Source organism: Myotis lucifugus, unplaced genomic scaffold, assembly GCF_000147115.1.
Source record: "Myotis lucifugus unplaced genomic scaffold, Myoluc2.0 scaffold_49, whole genome shotgun sequence".
NCBI lineage: Eukaryota > Metazoa > Chordata > Mammalia > Chiroptera > Vespertilionidae > Myotis > Myotis lucifugus.
In genome coordinates, this window is record NW_005871097.1 from 1,045,716 (window position 1) to 1,073,028 (window position 27,313).

General features: G+C 40.0%; 1 protein-coding gene across 4 annotated transcripts in view; it reads left to right on the plus strand.

Moving 5' to 3' along the window:
- The window catches only part of SH3KBP1 (SH3 domain containing kinase binding protein 1), a 271,074-nt gene that overhangs the window by 63,551 nt on the left and 180,210 nt on the right, over positions 1–27,313 (plus strand). For all 4 annotated transcript variants that reach the window (XM_023753684.1, XM_023753685.1, XM_023753683.1 and 1 more), the window contains exon 2: positions 17,728–17,851. In XM_023753684.1, coding sequence (XP_023609452.1) covers positions 17,743–17,851 — 109 coding nt within the window. In that variant the 5' untranslated portion in view covers positions 17,728–17,742. The remainder of the gene's footprint in view (positions 1–17,727; positions 17,852–27,313) is intronic.

Below are 27,313 nucleotides of genomic sequence, written 5' to 3' on the forward strand. Positions count from 1 at the left end.
AAATTGATACCAGTGTATTGCATTGTTATCAACATGTCTCCTCTATGTGACCTAAAACCACACCACTTGTTTGTCAGGCTCCCAGTGTGGGTTCAGAGCAAATTAACCTCCAAGTTAGAAATGCCAAACCTCTACACGAACTGAAGGTAGACCACTTTGTTAGTGTGGAGCAGAGAGAAGGTTTATAATGAGAGGACAAGGCAAGTTGAGAAATTGTTCTATATCTCAGCCAGTTAATTATCGCAGCTTCCCAGCATGTATGAAAAGAGAACTGAGAATAACATCAATAGTTATTATTTTCCTTCAATATGCAGTGTACCTGCTATTTACTGTGAACATTCCAGGGAGAAAAGATAAGCAAAGACAACTTTTTAAAAATCCAGAGTCTCAAAGCTTGCTTTGTCTATCTTTTTCTCGCTGATGGGTGAGGGTGAGGGTGGGGCAGGGCCATCACCAAATTTTTGGATCTATTTTTAAACTTTGAGGACAAATTTTATAAATATGAGCTGCTGCTGCCGCTTCTTTTTAAAAAATCCCTTTCTACTCTAAAAATAGTTTTCTGGGAAAAAGTTTGTGAATTGTTTATTAAGGAGAGATGCAGAAATTCAGCTGAGCATGTTTCCTTATAAATAAAGGGGAAAAATCACCTTGAGGCTACTGTCTGAAAGCAGATGTGGCTTCTTGGGAAAGAAACAATATTTCTGAGATGTTAATGCCAACGTAAGAATATAGAAGAAATTCCAGAATTCTCCCTTCTAGCCTCCCTTTTTAATTCTTACCACCAAATTGGTATGTTAGTTACCCTTTTAGAGAAGGCATTTCATTCTCCCAGGCAAAATGAATGACCCCAGCTTCTGTTCTTATCAGTACCATTAGTCATAATTGTGTCTCCTGTAACACTTGTATTTGTTCTAATAATCGCTTACGTTTACTGTAGGTCAGGCGCTGTTCTGAGCTCAGTTCATGTGTTTTTTTGTTTAGTTGTCATAACAACCCTTGAGTTAGTTGCTGCCATTATTCTTGTTTTAAAGATGAAGTAAGCTGTCAAAAATGTGTACATTCCAATTCTCAGAACCTGTGAATATGTTACCTTATGTGGCAAAAGGGACTTTACAGCTGTGAGGCTTTTAAGGCTCTTAAGATCGGGAGATTATAATCACCAGGGTCCTTAGAAGAGGAAGGCATACAGGCAACAAAAGTAAAAATAGATAAATTTGACTATATCAAAGTTGAAACTTCTGTGAATCAAAGGACATAATCAACAGAGTGAAAAGATAATGGGATAGGAGAAAGTATTTGCAAGTCATGTATCTGATAAGGGGTTTACATCTAGAATAATACAGAAATCTTTTTAAAATTTTTTTCTTTATTTTATTTTTTTCTTTATTGATTAAGGTATTACATATGTGTCCTTATACCCCCATTGCCCCTCCCCCCCACTCAGGCCCTCACCCCCCTGGTGTCTGTGTCCATTGGTTAGGCTTATATGCATGCATAGATGTCCTTTGGTTGATCTCTCCCCTTACCCCCACCCTCCCTTACCTTCTCTCTCAGGTTTGACGGTCTGATCGATGCTTCTATGTCTCTGTTTTTGTTCATCAGTTTATTTTGTTCATTATATTCCACATATGAGTGAGATCATGTGATATTTATCTTTTTCTGACTGGCTTATTTCACTTAGCATAATACTCTCCAGGTCCATCCATGCTGTTGCAAATGGTAAGAATTCCTTCTTTTTTACTGCAGCATAGTATTCCATTGTATAGATGTACCACCATTTTTTAATCCACTCACCTGCTGATGGGCACTTAGGCTGTTTCCAAATCTTAGCTATGGTAAATTGTGCTGCTATGAACATAGGGGTGCATATATCCTTTCTGATTGGTGTTTCTAGTTTCTTGGGATATATTCCTAGAATATATTACTGGTTCAAATGGGAGTTCCATTTTTAGGTTTTTGAGGAAATTCCATACTGTTCTCCACAGTGGCTGAACCAGGCTGCATTCCTACCAGCAGTGCACGAGGGTTCCTTTTTCTCCGCATCCTTGCCAGCACTTGTCATTTGTTGATTTGTTGATAACAGCCATTCTGACTGGTGTGAGATGGTACCACATTGTCATTTTGATTTGCATCTCTCAGATGATTAGTGACTTTGAGCATGTTTTCATATGTCTCTTGGCCTTAGAATAATACAGAAATCTTATAACTCAACAACAATAAAAATAAAACCCAAATAACCTGATTAGAATAATACAGAAATCCTATAACTCAAAAATGAAAACCAAAACCAAATAACTTGATTGAAAATGGGCATAGGAGCCCGGCCAGCATGGCTCAGTGGTTGGGCGTCGACCGATGAACCAGGAGGTCATGGTTTGATTTCCAGTCAGGGCATGTGCTCAGGTTGTGGGCTCAACCCCCAGTGGGGGGGCATGCAGGAGGCAACCGACAGATGATTCTCTCTCATCATTGATGTTTCCATCTCTCTTTCCCTCTCTCTTCCTCTCTGAAATCAATAAAAAAAATACTTTTTAAAAAATGGGCAAAGGACCTGAATAGACATTTCTCCAAAGAAGATTTACAGTTGGTCAACACACATATGAGAAGATGCTCGACATCACTAATCATTAGGGAAATATAAATCAAAATCACAATGAGATATGGCTATCATTAAAAAAACTAAACAGAAAATAATTGTTGGTGAGAATTTTGAGAAATTGGTGGGAATGTAAAATGGCGCAGATGCTATGGAAAACAGTATAGTGGTTCCTCAAAAAAAAAAAAAAAGAAAGAAAGAAAGAAAGAAAAAAGAAAAAGAGTTACCACGTAATCCAGCAATCCCACTTCTAGGTATATATCCAAAAGAATTGAAAGCAGGTTCTAAAAGAGACATTTGTACACCCATGTTCATAGCATTATTCACAGTAGCCCAGAAGTGAAAGCAACCCAAATGTCCATCAAAAGATGAAGGAATATTCCTGGCTGGTTTGGCTCAGTGGATAGAGTGTCGGCCTGTGGACTGGAAGGTCCCAGGTTCGATTCCGGTCAAGGGCATGTATCTTGGTTGAGGGCACATCCCCAGTAGGAGGTGTGCAAGAGGCAGCTGATCGATGTTTCTCTCCCATCGATGTTTCTGACTCTCTATCCCTCTCCCTTCCTCTCTGTAAAAAATCAATAAAATATATTTTTAAAAAAGATGAAGGCATAAATAACATGTGAGATATACACACAATAGAATATTATTCAGCATTAAAAAAGAAGAAAATTCTGACACATGCTACAACATGGATGAACTCTGAGGACATAGTGCTAAGTGAAATAAGCTAGTTGCAAAAAGGAAAATACTGTATGATTTCATTTATATAAGGTTTCTAGAGTAGTCAAACTCAGAGACAGAGAGCAGAATGGTTGTTACCAGTAGTGCCTGGCGCATAGTAGGCACATCAGAGCTTTGAAAGGATTGAATGATGATATACAATTGCCTTTTCTTCTGTTCCCATGCTGCTCTGTCCTGGAAGCCAAAAGGTTAAATCTAGGGAAGGGTTTTTTGTTTGTTTCTTTATTTGCTTTTAAGAAAACGTTTTCCTTCTCTGCAATTGTAGGGTGGGTAAGGAGTAGTGTCCTTGAGGTTTTAGTATCACTTCTGGGGCCTCTGGGTCTTAGTTGCCCAGGGCTATGAAAGAGTGGCGCAGTTGTGCTTTACAAAATGCCAGCCAGGGGTCAGGTTCAGGAGGAAACGAGGATTCTGTTTTTGGTAGAAGACAAGCAGTCTGTTTTGTTTTGTTTTTAAATATATTTTTTATTGATTTTTAGGGAAGAAGGGAGAGGGAGAGAGAAATAGTCATTGATCAGCTGCCTCCTGCATGCCCTCCCACTGGGTATCGAGCCTGCAACCCAGGGGCATGTGCCCTGACCAGGAATTGAACCATGACTTCCTGGTTCATAGGTCAACGCTCAACCACTGAGCCACGCCGGCCAGGCCAAGCAGCCTGTTTTGAGAAAAAATGACCAAATTTAGTTGTGACTATCTGTTAATTAATAGTATTCATCTTTAACCTGTTAATGTTAAATGAAGGCAGATATTTCTAAGCACACATGAAGACACTCCTGTCTTAACTGCTATCAGTGGCAGTTTTCCACTACAAAATACTTCCTCACTCTCAAACCTAAGCTTTGGAAACCAGGCACCTAAAATCAGGCTTTGTAATTCCCAGAATGAGTTATTCTAAGTTGAGCTTCTGGGTGTTCCTTTCTTCTTTGGGGGAGGGGTGGGTGAGGAGCGAGAGGCCTTCCAATAATATGCATTAACCTTTGCCATAAAATAATTAGAAAAATGGCTGTTTTTTTTTCTTTTTAAGAAATGTGTTTTTATTGATTTTTTTTTTTAGAGAGATAGAGGAAGGGAGAGGGAGAAAGACAGAGAAACATCAATTGGTTGCCTACCGTATGCATCCCAACTGGGCACCAAATCTATAACCTGGGCATGCGCCCTGACTGGGAATCCAACCAACTGAGCCACATCGGCCAGGACTGGTGTGTGTGTGTGTGTGTGTGTGTGTGTGTTTAAAACAATAATCTTCCAGAGGAGAAGGCCTTGCAAATCATGTCACAAATCTAAGAAGATCTCAGAGAAAAGGTTGGATTTTGCCAAATAAAAATTAGAAACTTCTGTTTGGAAAGAAATAGAATTGGTAGAGAAGTAGCCAAGTGACAAATAAAAGAAAAATTCTGCAACATATATGAAAGACCATGGGGTAATTCTTTAATACTCAGAGAGCTCTTGGAAATGAAAGGGAAAAGGCAATGTGCTCCATAGGAGAACTGACAAACCCACAAGCAAGCAGAACACAGGACTAGATGGTCCAGTGGATGGTAAACATATGAAAAGCTGATCGACCTTGATTTTACTAATTAAAGAAATAGGAATTATTATAATTTTCTGTTACCAGGCTGGCAAAAATTAAGAGGTTTAAAAATACCTGATATTCGGAAACTGGCACTTTTTCATGCTATTGGTGGGAGTGTAATTGAGACAAACTGTTTGGAGATCAATTTGACATGATCTGTTATGATCTGTTGACAGTGAGGATATGTCACGTGTTTCACCCAGAAATTTCACTTTTGGAAATTTGTTGCTTGTGTGTACGTGCAAAGTTATAGACCCCGTGATGCTCAACATAGATTAAACCAAACCTGACATGTTAGCATATAGGAAGGGTGGAGTATGGGGGAGGGGGCATAAGTGAGCAAAATCCTCAACTACCATATTAGGTAACAGATAAGGTCTAGAATCGACAGAGCAGAGGACAGCAATGCATGCATATTATTCAGAAGTTACAACAGTGAATACTAAAAGCAATAGCTCATACTGAATAGTGACTGTCTCCTAGAAGACAAGGTCATGAGAATGGACACAGAGCTCCTGATACTTAACGTCTTTTAGCACTGTAGGATATATATATATATATATATATATATATATATATATATATATATATATGTTTTCATTACTTTAGCAGTGATGATATTGAGTATTGAAGTAAGAATATGCTGTAATTAATTTCCATATGCAACCTTATTTTCCCTACAGATAATTCTTTTTTTGTTTGTTGAGTTATCTTAGGACATCCAAATCTTCACATACCTTGAGCTAAACAGCTCTATAAAATGCCTCTTAATATCTCCCCGCCCCCTCCCTCGCCCCTGGAAAAAATACCAGCACTTTCCAACCAGGGCTGGTTGCTCTTGAAGCTGCTGTCCAGGAAATTCCCATCACCTCTCTCATTATTGACTAACCTGCCTCTTGGATTCTTCCCTCTCTTGTTTCACTCACTTGATTTGGTGGAACACATCCTCCAGTAGCTTTCTGAGAGAGAGTGCATAGAAGTCAATTTTTTGAGATTTCTGCCAGACAAACCACAGTAGGAGTTGTATACTAGGAGGTTTTTCCTTTTATTACTCACCGCTTCTCAGTACCTGGCCCATGCCTACTGGCAGGTGGGGTTCCTCCTCCTGCTGATGGGGCCTGACAGCCCTGGGACCCAGAAGTTGTGCCTTTATCCACTAGATCTCATTTGATCTTCAAAATATTTTAATCTCCCATTTTACAAGTAGCATATGTGAGTCACCAGTGGTACAGCCTCAGCAGTGTCAGAGCCAGAACTTGAACTGAAGTGTCAGCTGGTGCTGCTCTTTTCAAACCCAGCTGCTCCTTACTGGGAAGAAAAATAACAGTAGCCGACCCTGAGTGATAAGTGCCAAATGCATGGCCACGGATGCAGGGTGAGTCTAATTATAAGTGCCCACTTGTGTCTGGTTCCTGATGTCTTCAGCTCTAGTTAGCCATCCTCTACTAGAAGTATCTTCCAGTCTTATTGAGTGTGTGTGTGTGTGTGTGTGTGTGTGTGTGTGTGTGTGTGACAGAGAGAGAGATTAAGAGAGAGATTTATAGCTATGCTTTTATTTTTTTTTATTTTGAGGTTTTTAAATTGTTTCTTTCTCTCTCCCTCTCTCCAAATATCAGGAGAGAGAAAGATCGATGTGAGAGGGAAACATGCTGCCTCCTGCACACCCCCCACCAGTGATTGAGCCTGAAACCTGTGCATGTGCCCTGACCCGGAATCGAACCAGCAGCCTTTTGGTGCACATGTCAATGCCACACCAGCCAGGGCTATAGTTATGCTCTAAGCTCCTTGTGATAATTAAAATACTCTGCATATCATTCATATAAACTCAGTATAGTTCTTTTTATTGCTATAGTATCTGGTTTCAAGCAATGTAAGAATTTCACCCCCCTCTTCCCACTCCTTTTGTGATACGAAATGCCTCATTACTTAGCAGTTTTCTGCTGATTGTACAGTTTAGCATTTGATCTTTCTGTTAACCACTGTCAGGTGACCACACATAGGGTAATTAGATTAACCTGCCCCTCCTCTTCTTTACTGAAACAATATAAAATCTGGTATTCTGTTGGCACATGCTTTCCTTAGATTAATGATCTTGGAGTTGCTGCATGGAAATTTACATAGCTCCCTACAGCTCTGAGAAATGAAAATGCCCAGCTGTCTAAAAGCTTTAATCAGGAAATGAGCATGAAATGGCATTGTTTTGTCATGGGTTTGGGATAATTTATTCTTGACAATCAAGTTATCCTGGGTGGAAGTGTGTATAAACGTTCTTTCAACAACCAGTAAACAGGTGCTTTTTTGGTAAACGTTCAAAAATTACTTGGGAGCAGTTTTCAAATCACTGGTCCCTTCTGAAAGTTTATTCTGTGGTCATTTCCCTTGTCTCTCCTCTTTCAAATGGCAGTTTGGAAGTTAGTCTTTTAGAGCAGGCCAAGAGCAACATTAGGAGCACACACATTGGGTGGGTGGAGCGTGGTGTGACCTTCTCTGACATGGGACTGCTGGGGCTTCAGTCCTCACTCAAGCCTTTATTGCCTGGTCTCCTCTTGGGACCCACTTCCCCCACCTGTCAAAGAGAGATAATATTGCTCTGTAGTTCTTAGTGTGGCTATGGGCATTAAATGAATTGCTCTTTGTGAACCCATAGTATACATAATTGCAAGCTAATTCCATATTTTTTAGGAGATCCAGGAAAATAAAAAATATGTTTAGCTTCTTTTTAGATGTAAAAGATCCTATTGCATTTACATTATTCTATTAGTTTATTACTCTTAGAAGCAATTGTGATTGTAAAAATTAACATTGAGTTAGGTACACATACTGCTTTCCTTTATACATGGCACATAGTAGGTACTCAGATGTCTGGTAATAAATGATAGATTTAATGACAATGGCTACCATTTATTGAGTGCCGCTGGCTACCATTTATTGACTGTCTGGGGATGAAAGATGAATGAGACCTATTCCTTACCCCTGAGGTGCTCACAGAGTAGCTGCAAGAGAGACTTGTGGACTCATATTTAGCGTACAGAGGTCGGTGCTGTGACAGGGATTCTAACAAAGGGCCGAAGGAACACAGGCTCGTAATCATCATCAAAGCTGTTAAAGAAGTCAGAAATGGCTGTTGGACTTTGGGAGTCCCTTCCTCTTTTTTTTTTTTCCCTCCAAGAGCGAGCTGTTCACCTAGCACTTGATCCAATAGTTCCTGTGTTTCAGGTAGCACTGCTTCATGGAGTAGGTATGATGTTATCAGAAACATTTAAAATTTTTTCCAGAAGAGACTGATAAAGTGCCCACTTTTTAAGGAGCTCAATTTGAGATCATGTAATTAACCCTTTTGAGCATAAGTAACCAGTCCCAAACTGTTTAATTATTATTTTTATTATTTTGGTCTTAAAATTTTAAAAAATTATAGTTGACATACAATATTATATAAGTTTCAGGTGTACAGCATAGTGGTTAGACATTTCTATACCTTATGAAATAATGCCTCATACCCATCTGTCAGCATACTTAGTTATTACAATATTATTGACTATATTCCCTGTGGTATACACTCCCCATGACTTACTTTATATCTGGAAGTTGATATTGACTAATCCCCTTTAATTTTTTTGCCTATCCTCCCCTCACCCCTTCCCACCTGGCAACCATCAGTTCTTTGTATCTATGAATTTGATTTTTAGATTCCACATATAAGAGAAATCATATAGTATTTGTCTTTGTTCATCTTTCTTATTTCACTTAGCATAATACCTTCTAGGTCCATCCATATTGTCACAGATGGTAAGATTTCATTCTTTTTTACGGCTGAGTAATATTCCATGGTACCACATCTTCTTTATCGACAGCTAGGTTGTTTCCATATTTTGGATATTGTAAATAATGCTTCAATGAATATAGGCGTGCATATATCTTTTGAATTAGTGTTTTTGATTTCTTTGGACAAATATCCAGAAATGGAATTGCTGGGTCATATTTTTTTAGGAGTCTCAGTCCAAACTCTTGTTATTTGCACTCTGGCCACCAAAGTGAACTGAATCTACCCATGCTAAAACTACAAATAAGATTTAATATTGCCACTTCATATGCATTTTGTTTTTCTGGGTTGTTGTCATGTCATTAGTTATGCTTATAATTAAAAAAAATTGAATTTTGGCCCTAGCTGGTTTGACTCAATGGATAGAGCATCAGCCTGAGGACTGAAGGGTCCCAGGTTCGATTCTGGTCAAGGGCACATGCCTAAGTTTTGGGCTTGATCCCCAGTAGGGGGCATGCAGGAGGCAGGCAATCAATGATTCTCATCATTGATGTTTCTATCTCTCTCTCCCTCTCCCTTCCTCTCTGAAATCAGTTAAAATGTTTTTAAAAATTGAATTTTATATCATATAATTGAAAAAAATGGTTTTGGAGCCTGGTGTGATTTCCCCAACATCTTAATTTTCCAGTCTCCCCTTCTTGATAAAATATATAGACTGAAGAGCTTTCTTTTAACTGTGTGTGTTCATATATACTGCCATCGCGACCAGCAGCGTGGGGACTTTAAAAACTAGTAGTGGAAATTATATAACCAAACCATATTAGGGGCCAGTGTGAAATTTTCCTGGTTGCAGAAAGAGTAGCAGTTAATAGTCTAATGATTGGGAAGTAGTAAACACATTTCAATTATTAGTTCTTAAATTAATTAAAATTTTGCATAGCTAACACAGGCACATGGTACCAATGAATAGGCACAAAATATATGCTTCCCCTTGTCTCTAGGCCATCCTTTTCCCATCCCTGGAGGCAGCCTCAGTTATCAGTTTGTTGTTCTGTATTACACAATGAAGTATGCACATGCTCATGCAAATGCTAGCATACATTATTATGCTTTTTTACCTAGCAACATGTCTTGGCAGTTATCCTTATTGAAACAGACCAGCCTCATTCTTGGGAGAGAGTCACATGGTTTGGATTTATCATAATTCCTGTAACCAGTTCTCTACTGACACACATTTATGTTCTTTCAGTCTTTTGCTAATTTAAGCAATGCCATATTAATCTTGTACATATGCTGTTTTGCACATGTGCAAGTAAATTTGCAGTTTAAATTCCTAGAAGTGGAAATGCTGAGTCAAAAGGCATAGGCATTTAAATTTTTGATAGATAATTGCCACCATTGCTTCCCAGAGAGGTTGTACTGATTTATACATCAATTTATACTCTCATTGGAAAGTATGAGAGGGTATCTATCTCTACACCATTGCCAAAATTATCAATTTTTGATTGTTGCTACTCTCATAGGTAAAAATGATGTTTCACATCAGCAGAACTAATAAATTCACTGCTTATTGGAGAGGTCCGTTGAGAAACTTTATGGTATTTAATATCAAGGAAAAAAGATATCTCATTATAATTTAAAAATTGTGTACCTCCCACTCTATCTAGGCTGTCAACCTTGGGAAAGTGGTTGCTCTTCATATCTCTTGTACTTACTCTTTATATGAATACCAGCTGTGTGCCAGGCACTGCGCTATGTGCTATGAAAACAGACAGTATTCTGAGAGCCCAGATTCTAGTGATATGACTTGTGTAAACATAATTCAGTAGGTGTAAATGCTACAGTTTTAGGTATGAGTTCTCTGTAACTGGCACTGTTCCCCCACTTTGACATTTTGTCTTCGTTGATGAATTTTCTTTTCTATATTGTATTTATACTTTTTTTGTAATTCATCTGTCCTTTGTTTTGTGGTTTCTGGATTCTGTGTCAGTATCAAATAGTCTTTCCTAATCTGAGGTTGTAAAATCTTTCATGTGTTCTTCTAGTGCTTGTAAGGTTAAATTTTTAAATGACTAGATTTATTTTGAATGTCTAATATTCCCAGTCTAATAAAGAAATAAGTACTGCTTATTTTGAAAAATAAGGCATTGCGTGAATTTTCTTATTGTATCTTCTTCCTACCACTCTTAAGCCATATCCATACCCTGTGAGATGAGAATTGGTTGTGAACCAGTGAACACCAGTTGTATCATTGTAGGGATGATACAGATTTCCATGCTGTCATAGTTTTGCACAGAAATGAAAACGCTTCCCCTTGTCTATAAGATAGTCATCCTGCTGATAACACTCTGCTAAACTGGCCATTTATTTGACAAATATTTATTAAGTGCTCACTAAAGCATGTCCAAACAGCTAGTTGGTATTGACATCCTTTGATCCAATGGTAATAATCTAGCTGTTCAGCAGGGAATGGGCATTATATGTAAAGATATAGAGATAACTGTTGTGAAGGTAATTGTGTTGCATATCCAGTGACTGTGTTATCTCTTTGGGACATGGAGGTAGCCATTCTGATCTTTGTCTGGTATCTAGTTCTTGCTGAACTCTTTGCAGCATTCATTCCTGTCCTGCAAGTCAAGAGCTTCTTGCCTGGGCTTCTGTTATCAGTGATTCTTGGGAAATAATACTGCCAATATGTGGTTGAAGATTTACATAGAAACATGACAGTGGGTACCCTGTTACATAAAAAAAAAAAAAAAAAAAACTTTCCTTGTTTACTTTGAGCCAAAAATATATTTATGAAGATACGTTAGAGCACTTTTCTCAGTGGCAACATATTTTGTACATATAAGAAAGCCATTGTGGTATGAGACGTCAACGTGGTTTCACTGTGTAATTTTTAGGGGAATTTATGAAATATTTCAAGCATTGGTAAAAGACAGAAACTGAATGACAAATACCCGTGTGCCCACCACGCCACTTTATGAAATCTTCATAGTTTTAAATCTTCATAGTTTTCTGTATTACTTCAAACACTGCATCTCTCTCTCTCTCTCTCTCTCTCTCTCTCTCTCTCTCTCTCTATATATATATATATATATATATATAGACATACAGATATATAGATATTTTTTTTTTCTCTACAGTTGTCTCTAATGAAGTTGTTCCATTTCATGGTTCAACAGCATGGGTATTTTTTGAAAATTGTGCTAATGAGATATATATTTTTAAAGAAACAGAATCTTACAAATGCAGCTGAAGCTTCTTGGTGCTCTGCTGTTGCTTTCAGCATACTTGCGGTGTCTTCCCAGGACTTTTGAGGCTGACTGGCCTTTCATGAAGGGAGCCAAATGCTGGGAAACACAGTTCTGCAAGCAGAGGACATTTGGGGTGGCTGCTGCTCCAACTTGCCTTTTGCGTGGGGTGGGCAGGAAGATATGCATGGGGAGGCAATGTGCTATTCTAGGATTCTGTAGCTATTCAAAACTCTCTTGATAAGTAGATTTGGTGTAAGGGTTTGTTTTTAGAGATTTCCTTTTATCTCCTGCCAGTGGTAATATTGCAAAAGGTTTCCATGAACTAGTGTAGGGGCACAGCTGTGATTCCACAGCCATAGCTGGCTCTAAAGGAAGCCTTACCTCCAGAGAGAAACAGACCAGGGCATGCTGAGGAATGACACCTCTTTGCTCTGCCTTGCATCTGCCCTGAGTGAGGGGACCCTGCTAAACCTCACTCTAAGGCAGAGGGAAGCCCAGGACCAGCATTTCTAGCAGGCCAAGGCACAGCCTGCTCCATGTGCCTGTACTATTGGCGGCATGAGAGAAGGAAATACTGCAAGACACGAGGAAAGCAGCTGAGATGTAGAGAAAGGATGTGGCGGGACACTCAGCTGGTTGTGTCAGTTAGATGAGATGCCCCTTGGCTCATGCACTTAGGAGGGTGCATCTGGCACATCCTGATCATACATTTCCTTAATGTTGATCCCAGAAAGCTTTACTTCCCCTGATAGGAATTTTAAAAGACCCAAGCACTAGCTTTTCATGTTTTTCACCTTCTAGGACAAAATATGAGCACATTTTGATTAAAAAGAATCTGTCTTCTGATTTAAGTGTTTATGTTCTTTTAAATTGAAATAGCATATAGTGAAGTACAGAGATCTTAGAAATACAGTTCAATGAATTTTTAGGTGTGTGTACATCTGTGCAACTATCACCCAGACCAAATTATAGAACATTTTCATCCTCCCAGCAGGCTCTCTTGTACCTTTCACAGTCAGTACCTGACAGGAACAGGGTAACTGCTGTTCAGAGATCTCTCACCATTGATTAGTCCTGTCTATTGTCAAATTTCACATCAGTGGAATCATACAGTATGTCATATTTTTGGTCTGGCTTCTTTCACTCAACATTCTCACTGTGAAGTTCATCTGTGTTGTTAGGTGTAGTTCTTTTTATAGCACTTGCTATTTAATGATGACATTATTAATGGCAATAAATAATTTGTATACTACTCTCCAATTTGCTGTTTGATTCTGAAGATACCTCTGTGATTTCAAAACACTTAGCATTAGATTTCTTTTAGAGACAGAATTGCTGCTTAGAGTCTTTCAGTATTGCCCCCAAGGTCACCCATCTAATAAATGGTGATGCCAGGACTAGTTCCATTTTAAAACATATTTATTTTATTATTGACAGTATTACAGATGTCTCCCTTTTCCCCCCTTTATCCCCTTCTGCCCAGCCCCTGTAACCTCCCAGGTCTTCACCAGCCTATTGTTCATTTCAACGAGCTATGCAAATAAGTATATGAGTTCCATTTTTTAAAAACTCATAGCATCATTCTTTCCATTTACCATGAAGCCTGTGTTGTAACTTGGGTCAAGGTTGGTGGAAGACATAAAGAATAAGAGGGGGGAGGGCCCCCAAACTGGTCCTTCATTGGTGTTTTACTGTGTGGTATTTTGGTTAATTGAAAGAAATTAAGGTTCAACCCAGCATGTGCATAGTATGTAATGGATGGGGAGGGAGGGGAGAAAAGTAGCCAACTTGGCTCAGCAGCCAGCCACATTCTGGCAACTCCACTTATCAGAAAGCAGACTATGCTAGTTTAGTTCCCAGTTGCATGCAAATTATGCATTTGCCCAATGAGGCTGCTGTTTGCAGGTTGCTAAATGTGTCACAGAGAATTTTTGCTAGAGTGGCATTATTGGGGCTTTATGGCCTCCAGATGGGGGGGAGCCATCTTGGGCTCTGAACAGCATAGTGCTTTGGGAAGCAGGAATGGTATGAGTCTTCCTCTCTTTTTACTTGGGCAGTCCTTGCCACACAGCTCAAGTGTCGATGCACCATCGATATCTTATTGATGGCCTTAATTTTACTGTACATGCCGAGTTTCCATTGTCAAAGCATCATATTTGAGATAAAGAGAAACTGGATTTCCTTTATCTCCTAAAGAGTTTTGCCGATACCCAACTATTCTTTAGTGTTTTAAAGTAAGTACAATAATTCTGATTTATATATGTAGACATGTATGATTTCTATAAGCCCCTATGGCCCACACATCTGGCCCAGGGTGTGGCCTCTACCACTGGGATCCAGGTTCTTAAAATATGGTTAAAAGTATAGGCCTAGTGGTAAAAAAAAACAAACCAAAAAAAACAAACAAACAAAAAACTGAGTTGAGGGTTGGGGGCTAGAAATACTCAAACCTAGGAAATCCAGTGTCCTACCACCTGGATCAGAACCTTGGAGAGCTCCAGGTAGCCAGATGCTGGCAGCTGGAGGCAGGAGTTACTCCAATGCCAATTCCACCCTCCTCTGCAACAAAGAGCTTTTTGTGTATCGATGATAAGAGACTTCCAGGATTTGGGCCTCAGTACTCATGGGCTTATGGATAAAGCAGTATTGCATTCTTCAGGCATGGTGGGAAGTGAAGATTTCCACTGGAGGCAAGGTGGGGTGATTTTGAGTCTCCTTGCTATAGCCAAGACAGCAGTTTTTTCCTGAGAGGCGAGGTGTAGCAGGAGAGCTCTGTTGCAGTAAATGTTGTCATGCAAGTATCTATTTGAGTCCCTGCTTTCAGTTCTTTGGGGTATACCTAGGAGTGGAATTGTTTAGTAATATGGTAGTTCTGTTTTCCACAGATTGCACCATTTTACATTCCCACCAGTAATGTGCAAGGTTTCCAATTCTCCACACCCTCATTAACACTTGTTTTCCTTTTCATATAAAAAAATCCAGCCATCTTAGTGGGTATGAAGGGGTATTTCATTATGATTTTGATTTGTATTTCCTTAATGACTAATGGTGTTGAACATGTAGTCATGAGATTATTTGCCATCTGTATATCTTCTTTGGAAAAATATCTACTCAAGTTCTTTGCCTGGTGTTCATGTTTTTTTGTAATCCTTACCGGAGGATATTTTCCCATGGATTTTTAGAAAGAGTGGAAAGAAGGAGGAGAGTCAGAGAGAAACGTAGATGTGAGAGAGATACACTGATTGGTTGCCTTCTGCACCGTCCCCAACAGGGGGAGGGAGCAGGGATTGGGTATGTGCCCTTGACTGGAATCGAACCTGTGACCTTTTTGGTCCCAGGCTAAGGGTCTATCCACAGAGCCAAACCAGCTAGTGCTGGTGTTCATGTTTTTAAGGCAGTATGGGAGGAATGGAGAGAAACAGAGAAATTGAGGAAGTAGATAAAGCCCAACTGGGTGACTGGTTAGATATGGGGCTAACACTGGGTTTTCCAGCCTGAGTAAGTGGGCAGATAATGGACTAGCAAGCAAAATAGCTTCCTTTATCCAAGAGAAAAGGGGTAGGATGGAGGGGAGATGTTGGGGTTGGGTGGCGCTATGTTGAGCCTGGTGTATCTGGGTGTTGTGCGGGCAGAGAGCAAGATGTACTGCCATACCCATGTGTCTGATTGGTTTCTCCAGAAAAATGTAGGGCACATTATATTTTGTCCTCTCCCTGCTTCCATCTAAAAATCAGCTTGAGAAATTTGGTCATCATTAGGCTTCTCAATCTGGCAAATGTAAAAAAATCGTGGGGACAAAGGACTCTGGGATTTATGAACCAACACCTCTCCTGGTGCTGGTTTCTCTGCCCTTAAACACTTGCTTAATCAGATCAGCCCTTCCAAGTGCATGGGGTGCTGCTCTGAAGCCTGGGCTGCAAGCATTCTTAACAAACCATGGCTTCTAAAGCCATCTCTGATAGCCACCCCAGTCTCTCAAACATTTGCCCCTTTCTGCCTCTTCCCCAACTGCGTGCCATTAGCCCATTAGCTGTTAGTGCTAAGCAATTGCTCGTCATATCACCCAGCCCTCTGAATTTCTCTGAATTACTACTCGGCATTGGATGCTACATCACTGCATTACATGATGTCCAGTCATATCCACACTGCAATGGAAAGTGAGATTTGAGCAACTGTTCTACCCCCAAAGAACCAGCTGTTGGAGAATGAACCCCCACAGTGGTATTTTTTTTATATATATACTTCTAGAGCCATAGTCTGGCAGCCACCACTAAGAAAGCATCCCATCATGTGCCTCAGGCAGGCAATGTTTGCAGATTGTCCCCTGATGCCATCTGCCTGTGAAACTGCAGAAACCCCCAGCAACTGCTGTTTTAGCAGGTGCTGGGGCTGCTGAGGTGGGAGTCCGTGTGCATATACATGAATGCACACAGCTTTGTGCTGTGCTGGCCTGGGGTGCCAGCTGAAACTCTCAACCCAGCAAAGCGCCAGCCCTAGTTGCTGGTTTCCGGTGGGGCCCTGGTGAGGGAGGGAAGGAGGGAGGGAGGGAGAGGGAAGGAGGGTGAGGCTGTTGTGAACCTAGCCAGCCATCCAGCAACTGGGACTTGACTATAGTAACTCTGGTGTGTATGTAGGAAGCTGCCAGGCAGTGGCTGTGTTTTGACAAGCTTTTGTTCTTTTCTTTCTGCCTCTGCCCAGGCCGAATTGTGGTCCCCTACCTAATTTACCGTCTTCATGTTCATTCCATAGAAGTGGCCCCTCCCCGTTTCTTGCCCCTTTGTTCTTTCTAAAGAACACTTTTCATCCTTGAGCCTTCCTGCCACTCAGCCATGCTTTTGGGTCTAGCCTTTAGCTTTCTTTTTCACTGAGTCATTGTGATCATGGGTTCACACAAGCTCAGGAACCCCCTGCTCCAGATCTGCAGTTTGTGAGTTATTATCATTTCAGGCTAATAATGCTTTTGAAAATAATTATGTAAATTATTAAAGTAATTTGAAATCATTATATCAGCCATCAGGTTTTTAAAAAAATCTATATTTTAATGGAGCTTTGATACGAGAACTCCTAGAGCAAACTTTTTTTGTAAAGAGCTGGTTTTTTAGGCTTTGATCTCTCTTTCAACTACTCAACTCTGCTATGTGGCATCAAAGCAGCTGTAGAAAATACTTAACCAAATGAAGGCATTTTTGTTTTAATGAAAGTTTACTTATAAAACCAGGTGGCAGGTTATAGTTTGCTGACCCCAGGCCTAGAATGACAGTCTTTATTTCACTTATTATCCTTATATTTTTCTTTGTCAAGAGTTAAAAAGCCAAAAAAAAGAGTTAAAAAGCCAGAGGAACTTGGTGACTGTAAATAAACTTAAATCATATTCTTTTGGGTTTAGCATAATTGTGAGCACAATGGTGATTTGGGAATTTACTTCTCTAAACCCCTATTGGGAAGAATAGAAACCATAAGGCTTTTAAGGGATGACTCCTCTTGGCCAAAGCTTGACATTGTTCAAAAAGTAGAATGGGCTGTCACATACAGCTGTGTGGTTATGGTCACTTGGAATGGCCATAGTTACATAAGGTCACATCACCATGTTGGCCATCATTTCATTTTATAGGACCAGACGCTTCTCTGAGAAACTTAAGGGAAAAAACTACAAAAATATAGAAAATGGTGTTTTTAAAACATCATGGTATACTGAGTTGAGATCATTATAGTTGATTTCCAGAAAACTGAAGCATAAGATTGTCAAAGAAGCATGTTAAAATACCAAACTACAATCTTGTTTTCATCTTATCTATCCTCACAGGAAATAAAGAAAGAGATGAAGAAAGACCCTCTCTCCAGCAAAGCTCCAGAAAAGCCCATGCACGAAGTGTCCAGTGGAAATGCTTTGCTGTCTTCTGAAACAATTCTGAGAACCAATAAGAGAGGTATGGAAAAGAGGAAAGAGCCCCTTCCCCACACCCAAACCCAAACTGAGGCTACTGGGTGAACTGTGTCCAATTTCACATTGCTGAAAAATTGACTGGCATTTGCCCTTTTGGGTTTTTTAGTATACATTTTGGACACACACACACACACATGGCCAGTAACAATCCAATAACTATAATAAAGAGAACTAATAATATTTTTTGACAGTGGGAAAGTAAACTAAAGTTTGGAATGATGATTTTTCTAGGACTTTAGCTTTTGCTTTCATGTCTGTTTTTATGGATGGAAGGTGACTTTAGAGAATGCTATGGTGCAGGCTGAGTGTCCATGATGGCCATGCTCTCTTTTTAATTTAGGGGCAGGCTTTATCAGGGTCTTTCTATCTCTAACTTCTGGGCTCCTGAACACACCTTGTCTCTGTCAGTTCAGGAGGCAGTACATACAAGGTAGAGCTCATCCATCCATCTAACCAAGGGATCTTTAACCATCTTGTTTCCCTCTTTTGAGACCTCAAGGCAGATTTTTAGGTATCAGCTTGTTAGAGTTTTGTTTTCTCCTGTACCCCCCTCCCCTTTGTGACATTGTTGTTTGAAATGATAGGAGAGAGAATATAAGGCTGCAGAGAGGATTTGACTCAATTTTAGATTCTGGTCACACTAGACTCCCTGGTTTTTCCCTGACCCTGCCCTCCTGGTGGATTAACCAGGGCAGACATTAAGCCTGCCGGAGGTAGGTTAGCATTAGCTGCAGGCTTTTCACAGGCTTATTACTTCCTTAAAGAGAAATATAGAGCTGTTCAAAAGTAGGGGCAGGAAATGTATTAGCAAAGAGTTCCATTAAAAAAAAAAAGAAGGCAAGTTTACATAACCATGGGGAAGAACACCTAATCTTTCATAAAATTTAGACAGCATAAGAATTTGTCCAATAAACTGTCCATTGATCATAGTGCTTGAGCCATCGCTTTGTGTCTCCTTCCTGCTTCTTCCTCTACCCCCTCCAGCTGCCCTGGTTTACATTTCTTTTTTTTTTAATTACTCAGATTAAATATTGGCTGGAGGCCCACAATGGTTAGCAGCTATAGGATCTTTTCTCCCCTCCCCTCCCCTCCCCTCCCCCCATTTCCTCTCCTTCTATCAATGCAGGAGATTGCCCATTTTAAGAATTAAGCATAATTTGCTGTAAACCTATAGTTGTCCCCAAAGGTGTCTCCTGCATTCTTGCAAATAAGTGCCAGAGCTCCTGAGGCCAGCCTGCCCTCATCGGGTTTGGACAGCTAGAGCTCAGTGAGTCTCTGTACATGTCTCCAAACCTTCCCTGCTGATCTGAGCCCTCCGTTTCCTCCTGATGCTTCTGGGGGCAGTGAGCAGCGGCAAGGCCTCTCTGCTAGCCCTGCTTTTGTAAAGTAAATAAGACAATTAAGGTAATTAATTCAATTTAACAAGATAAGGAATTAATTACGGAATTAAGGTAATTATCTGGATGAGTTTGGTAAAAAATACCTGAGAACTTTAAATCAACGAAGAAATCGAACTTTTTAGATAATTGTCTTTTTTAGATAATTGTCTCTTTACAACTAAAAATCTGGCCTTTGAGGTCCCCTATAAAATTTTTCATTAACCAAAAAATGGAATTAAAAAGAGTAGCTTACTGGCTATGTTCCTTTTTTAAACCTTCACCTTAGGCCTGCAGCCTGATTCTGATCAACATTTTACTCTTAGGTATTTTATATAATGAATCTGGCAGTGGCTCTGAGACCTTAGCACATGGGACATTCTGTAAATATGAAACATATAGCAAACCATCTTCATGCTGTCCCAGGCTTCGCACTGACCTCTGGGTCACCTGGGCCCAACATAAATTTCCAGTTGAAGGGAAGCATTGTGTACCAGGCCCAGTGTCGTTTTCGGCCCTGCCCCCGCCCATCAAGACTACCAGGATCCTACTACTCCTTATACTGAACAGCGGGTGGATTGATTGGCCTTGTAAGGCCAGATAAATAGTTCATTGTGTTGAGCTCAAAAGCTACATTTTTTCCCACCCCCAAATCAATGAAAAACCACTTTTTTCCCCTTAAAACAAGGATCAGAGGCTAAATCTGTGGGATGATTCTAGTTACTTGGAAACACTTCCGTCCAACCAATTTTTCAAGTTTTAATAAGTTATTTGTAAATGACCAAAGTCTCCTCCTTCCCTTTGTTTCTATCCAGCTTTGTCTCTAAAAATCTGTTGGATGTTTTTGTCCATGGCTGTTGTAATAGAGGGAAGTTGCTTTCAGAGTTTAGCAACAGCCTGCTTTGATTTCTTACAGTATATGAGTCCACCCTGTGAGAATTTAAGAGTTAACACAAGTTATTTTTCTTTATCAAAGATGAGATGACTATTTATATATGGGCCTTATCATTTGATATAGGCTTAGCATTGGTTTAATAAAGAAAGAGTGAAGTCTGTTTCTATGAGTCAAGTTCACTGGGTGCTGAACTTGAGATAGACTTAGCTGAAGAAGTTTGCCCAATTGTGTCCAGCGAATTTTGCATTTGGGGACATGTCTCATTTTTTGGCAGTGGTGAGTGGGTTGTAGTGCCTCACAGTGTGGGATGAACTCGCTCTCCCAAGGCACCTGCATAATAAGGTCAAAAGATACCCCACGTTTGAAGAAAGCTATTCATAGCCTTGAGAAAGGCCAGGACGGTGGAAAAATCATTTTGGGGAGTGATTAGTTTCAGTTTTCAGCTTTAACTTTTGCAGATTTCTGCAGAGTTGATTTAAGGAGGTACTGGAATGACTCCATAGGCTTTTCATTTGATAAAAAGATGTGACTGAAATTGAGAGAGAGAGAGAGAGAGAGCAGGTCCTCCAGATGGCTTGGGTGTCATCAGCTGTCCATTTCAGGCATTAGGACTGTAAGGACAGTTGTATTTGCTCCACCCCTGGCCACTTCTCTGGGCTTTACCTGAGCCACAGTGAAGGAGCTTCCTGTTTAAAACAAGCCTTTCCCAAGGACTAAGAAGTCATTTTTCATTTCAAGTTGCAGCATGGATGTTGTATATCCTAAAGTTATCCCAGACTCAGAATGTTGACAAATTGCAGCTATAAATCTGAAAACTTTTCTTGGAGACAAATGTCATTCTCATGAACCAGACTGAAAAAGGTTGTCTGTTTCCTTTTGAGAGTGATTTATTATTTTGTTTTTTTCTGTCATTAAAACCATATGAGAATGATGGCCCCTCCTAAATTGTAACACTATATGGTGGAGTTTTATAAAAAATACATTCTTCAAACCTTGAGTTTAACAGCAAATATGCTAAATAATACTTGAAATTGAGCAAGGAGGATTTTGTCCATTTGGATATGGACTCTTTTCTACTTGAATTAAAATGAGATAAGAAGTCATTTGGTTTCATCCTTAGATGGGTTTCTGGACCAACATTATTCATTTGGTAGGTTAAGTCTCCAGTCCCCTGCTGGCCTATGTAAGGACCAGCTTCTGTCTCAGGGCTCTAGTTTCCCAGTTCTTGCCTTGTTAGTGGACGTCATGGGGAAGCTGCCTCTCACCAAACACCTCTTGCTGCCTATAATTTTGGACAGTGTTCCTTCCTCACTTTTGTGTAGATACAAATGAGCATTCAATAGCATGTTTCCTGCATACCCACTATGGGCCTGCCCTTGTGCTTGGTGTTGAGGCCGATAGAAGGACCAGAAAAACACCACTCAGCCCTGTCAGCAAGCAATTCCAGTTGGTTCTATCACTTGGGGAATATTGAGAAAATGCTGCATATTTTATATCTTTTTTATGGCAATGTGGGGATATGTCTCTTACTTACTTCTGTCATTCTGAATGTGAAGCCACTCCGCAAGTTTCTGGTTGGCTTTATATGTCCTTGTTTCTATTTCCAGTTTATCATGAATTCAGTGTTTGGTAAGTCTCTATTGTATTTTGCACATTTATTATTCTTTGCTATTATTATTATTATTATTATAGTTGTTGTTATGCTCTCTTGATATAAAATGTACTTTATAATTATCTTTTTAAGTCGCTCTGCTACTTGGCATCTGCCTTTCAAAAGATAAACTGCTTTTACCATCTTTATTTAACGTTTGTTATGCATTTGCATTTTACCTTACCTCCCCTTCCAGAGATTAATGCTGAAAGGTCGAATGGTTTAAAAGATGTTATTTGTAACACTGATCAAGTTGAACTGGGGGAGGGTTGCTCTCTGAGTTGGTATGTGGATATGACTTTGATTGTAGAACATTTCTCTGTGGGCTCATTTCTCATGTGTTTCGTCCTTCAGACAGGTTTAATTCAAAAGTTTTCCTTAACAGAGGGATCAACAGCTGCTCTGCCTCTGGTGACACACTGTTGCTTTAAAAGTTAGTGCAGAAATTCTTCAGACTTCATTTTGTGTGTGGATGGGTGACACACACATGCCCTTCAACATTAATATGGGCCTTGTGTTTGCTGCACAGAAGGGCTCTCCATTTTGGTCTGTTGCCGGTAACTGTCAGAAGAATTTTACCTAATGTTCATTTTTCTTTTCCTTATAATTTCAGCACTAGTCATTATAATCCCTAAACAGACCTGGCCATAGTGATCTCCCTCCTTTGTTTCTGCTAAAGGGGAAACGTTTATTTCAAGCTTTCATTTCTTTAGCATTTACTTGGCTACTTGGAATAGTCTTCTCAAGGTACCTTTGGCTTGTTTATTAGAATATGAGTGAGTGTGTGCATGTGTGCAAATGTGCATATGTTGGCGTGGAACCCTCGTATTGTCTCTGAGGCAGTGGTCTGGATCTTGATAGACAGTCGGCTCTTTGCTTGACATGAAACTATAAACAAAGGATGGGAAGAGTGTGGTCCTTAATAAAGGAAAGGTCATCTGCTTTGGTTGTTCAGTGCTTTGTTATTTAAGGTGGATGTGAGATCTGGGGATTTGTTTATATAGAAACAAGATGTTTTTCATTTCAAATTTCCTTTTCGAGAAATAAATGTGAATTACCCCCGGTTAACTAGGAATCTGAAAATATGGTGTGTTGGGTCAGATTTTTCTTTGAGTTTCCAAACCACCTGTCAATTTGATCTAAATTGCTGGCTTTTATGGATAGCTAGAAGTGTAAGAGTTAAGAAAAGGTATTACTGTTGTGTGCAAGCTTTTGGCTATCACCTGAGCTGGTCTTTCCCACGAGGAAATAAAACTGGCAACTTGGCAGTGAATGTGGATGGATATAATTTATAGTTATTCAATAACACATATATCTGTGTGAATGTACCTGTATATACATTTATAGTCTTTCCCCCCCAGTGGGCCTTTGTTCTTGAAAGGTTGAAAGGAAAGGGACCATGGAGAGGTCATTTTAAGTAACTGATCCCTGACTGCTTTTCTGTACAGGTTCTGTTGGGAGCCTGTGACAGGGCCAGTAATTGATGTTAGAATATGTTACCCTTGTTCATTTTCTTATCTGAGTAGTACTGGGCCCGTGATAGTGGTGAAATGGGTGGAAAAAGTCATTCTGGAGGGGTGTTGCTACTGTACATTTTCTGTACAATTTTTATGTGTGAGTCATTGACAAAACTGGTTTTTAGATTTTTTTCTATCATCTCCTTTCAATCTCTGCGTTTTTAACACTAGAGTAATGAGTGTCCCATGGAACAAATGTTGATTTAGATTTACTCTGCACTCCTGCTGGGTTTCTACCCAAGTCCATCCAGAGGACCATCCATGAAGTGGTTTCGTGGTGGTGGCTCCACCTGGTGGCTCTCCTAGGAAACTCCTTCTCCTCCCCCATCTTTTCTTTCTCCCTGGGTGAACCTTGTACAAGATGCCTTTGATTCTTCTGACTTAGCGTTCTCAATTCATGCAATTCCATCGCAGACACACAACTTCTTATATTAAGCACATTCCCTCTTTTTAAAAAACAAATGATTTATTTTTTAAAATTATTGAGGTGCCCTAGTGGTTTGGCTAGGTGGATAGAGCATTGGTCCATGGACCAAAGGGTGGTGGGTTCAATTCTGGTCAAGGGTATGTATGTACCTTGGTTGTAGGCTTGATCCTCGGCCCTGGTCGGGAGGCAACCAATTGATGTATCTCTCCCACATCAATGTTTCTCTCTCTCTGCCTCTCCCTCTCCCTTCCACTCTCTCTAAAAATCAATGGAAATATGTCCTCAAGTGATAATTAACAAAAAATATTGAGGTAACATTGGTTAATAACATGATATAAATTTCAGGTGTGCAACATTGTAACTCAATATCTGTGTACGCTATTGCATGCTTACCATCCAAGGTCTAGTTTCCTTCCATTACCATATATTTTACCCACCCTTTACCCAATTCATTTTCTCCCGACTCTCCTTCCCTTCTGGTAACCATCATCCTGTTGTCTATATCTATGAGTTTGTTTTTGTTTTATTTTATCAGTATGTTTATTGCTTTTGGTTTTATATTCCACATGAGTGAAATCATCAGTTTTTGTCCTTTTCTGTTTGACTTATTTCACATAGCATAATACCCTCAAGATCAACCCATGTTACTGCAAATGACAATATTTCATCTTTTTAATGGCTGAGTAATGTTCCATTATATATATATATATATATATATATAGCCACATCTGTGTTATTCATTCATTCATCCTTGGACACTTAGTTTGTTTCCATGTCAGGCTATGTAACACACATGTTTTCTTTAGTGTGTTTCCTTTCTCTTCTAAAATTCACTAATTAAAAAAAAAGACAAATTAAGAAAAAGAAAAAAAGAGAGAGAATATAAAAAATAAATTTTGCTCATTGAACTCATAGACTCTGTTTCTCTATATCTGTTCAATCTTTTATACCTCCACAGACCAGGATCATTGTTGATGAACATAAGAACAGGACTCCTGCAGGCATGACTCTGGGTGTAGATATTAATTTGGACAGAATAAAGTATTACATTAAAATCCCTGTAGGGAAGCCAAAATCTCCTCCTTAATAGCTACAAATACCCCCTGACTATGTAGTTATACACAGATTTTTTACTGTGTGGGAGGTCGGTGCCTCTAAACCCCAGTTGTTCAAGGGTCAACTTTACTTCTTCATTTCTTGTTGAACCCAGTTTTCCTCAAAGGAGCAGTATTTTATTACTGATGTTGTTTTCAGTTGTCAGCAGGTGGTGAAATAAAAAGGCGACTGACTTTTTTGGCTTTATTATCATTTGTCAGTTCTCTACAGGAAGCCCCTTCTTGCCTGGGCATGGGCTGCCCCTTCTGCCCCGCTCTGGGTATACCACCAAGTCTAAGTATTCTTGATAAATAAAAATGTTTCTTCTTTAATTTAATTGTTTTTTTTGTTTGTTTGTTTGTTTTTGTTAGTTGATGACATTGCAGATGTGCCTTGTTGTAGCTACATTGCTGGGTTTATCTGGGAACTTAATCACCACTTATGACTTTGCTTCTATAGGAAAAAGCATTCAGAGTTCCACACACTGTGCATAACCTCCTTGTAAATCCGACTTCCTATTTTGTTTTTTTTTATATTGTTGGCATGAAGCCTTAGGTACTTTTTAAAAGTCAGAGAGTCCATATAATTGGGAGTGACTGGAGATTTCTCATGTTGCAGAGTTTATGATTCATGTGGTGCAGAATGCTGGAATTGTGCAAGTTCTCTGTAATACACCAGGCTCCGAGGATAGTGCTGAGTTCAAGTACATGGCACTGTTGTATGCAGTGCTTATTTTTTTTTACCAGTCCTGAGTTGGATCTCTGTGTGCCCAAATTTGTCTGTGCAAGGCATGTTCTAAAAGGGATGCTATTGTATATTTTCATCAGAGAGAAAACTGTGCAACAAGTGTGACACACACAGATAAAAGCCAGGCCAGCATGTCTCAGTGTATGTTGCATGGAATTATAGCTCTGCAAAATATTCTACAGAAGAGGGATGGAGAGAGGAAGAGATAAGGAGACAAAGAGGGAGAGAAAATTGGCTCTCTGGACAAATAAATTTTAACTACAGCTGCACACACTAACACCCTCTTAGAGACTGACAAGCACATTAGCATATGGCAGGCTCTCAGATGTCCTGTGGTAGGGAAACTTGTTCATCTTTAATTACAAACCACATTTTACTGAATACTAGTTAGGATTCTGCTTTGGGATGTGCTGGGCTTTAAAATGCAGGGCAAAATGCTATCTAAGCGCCTCTGAGATCATCTTCAGATTCTACCTTGCACAGGGAATATTAAAGTGAGTGAGCAGAGATGATGGTGTTGGCACTGTGAAAAATGACTGATGATGCTTCTAAAGCTTGTAGCTTTGGAAACACAAGTTAGATGATGCTTAGAGAACATAACCCGAATCTAAACTTAAAAAGCCAGTCCTTGGGGTACTTTTTCAAATGACAAGCTAAAGGGATTTCCCCCGGTGATGGCTTCTTGGATCCTTGGGTCTAAGAGCTGTCTCCTTGGGCTGGGCTTTGGCAGGAAAACTGGGCTGAGCTGGCTGACCCAGCGAATGGCGCGAGGCCAGGTCTGCCTGGGACTTGGGTTAGGATGGAACCTGGGATTGCAGGGGTAGATTTTATAGTGGTGACAAAACAGTAGTTCCACATACTCAAACAATCCCATTGCTTTCTCTATCTGTTTTAGTTGAAAGATGAGTAATCTTAGCTTTTCCTGATACCATTAAAAACCTGAATGTACATAAAAAGGGTTTTGTTCACTCTCTCCCCCATTAGTGAAACAGGCCATCAGGAAAACCCATATAGCTGGCCATTTTAGAGTTCTGGAGTGGCCTTCAACCTGATGCAGGGACAACTCATCAATATGCTACGCAAGAAGACATGGCGCCTCTCCCCAAGGGACCTGAAAGGACACCCCTCTGATCTGGGGGACTGATCTTAAGGACCACTGGGATCCTCCCTTCCAAAGAGAACTTGTTCTGGGTAGAGAGCTGGTAGGTTAATTAGAGGTATTGTAGTGAGATAGCAGCTGTCCTCATGTGTAGAAAGCCCTGGAAAAGGGGCCTGTTCTTCTGTAGTTTCCTCAATTTCTTCAAATTACACCTATTGGTCTAGTCTAGCATCACAGCCTGGTCCCTCTGGTGCTACCTGCAGCCTTAGTTTATATCTTTGGAGTCATAGCTTTTTGTGCTTGTGAGGCCCTGGGACTTTTGTGTCCTGAACAACAAGGACATTTCATGGAATATGTCCCTAACCCATGGTCACGCCGAGAGTGGGCCCAGCAGCAAGGCCAAGTGGGCCGCCCTCCTTATCCCCAACCAGGAAGGGAAAAAGAGCACAAGCCAGAATCTTCCCATGTGTGTGCTCATGTGTGAGGAACATTTGGGGAGCACTAAGCTGCTTGTTCCATTTGTGTTTCTCTGGAGACCTGAATAAGCTGTTGGCCGATTCCAAACCCCACTTCTGCTGCTCCCCCAAAGATTCTGTGGGACTTCACGCAAAGCTCATACTCTGTAAATAAGGAGACAA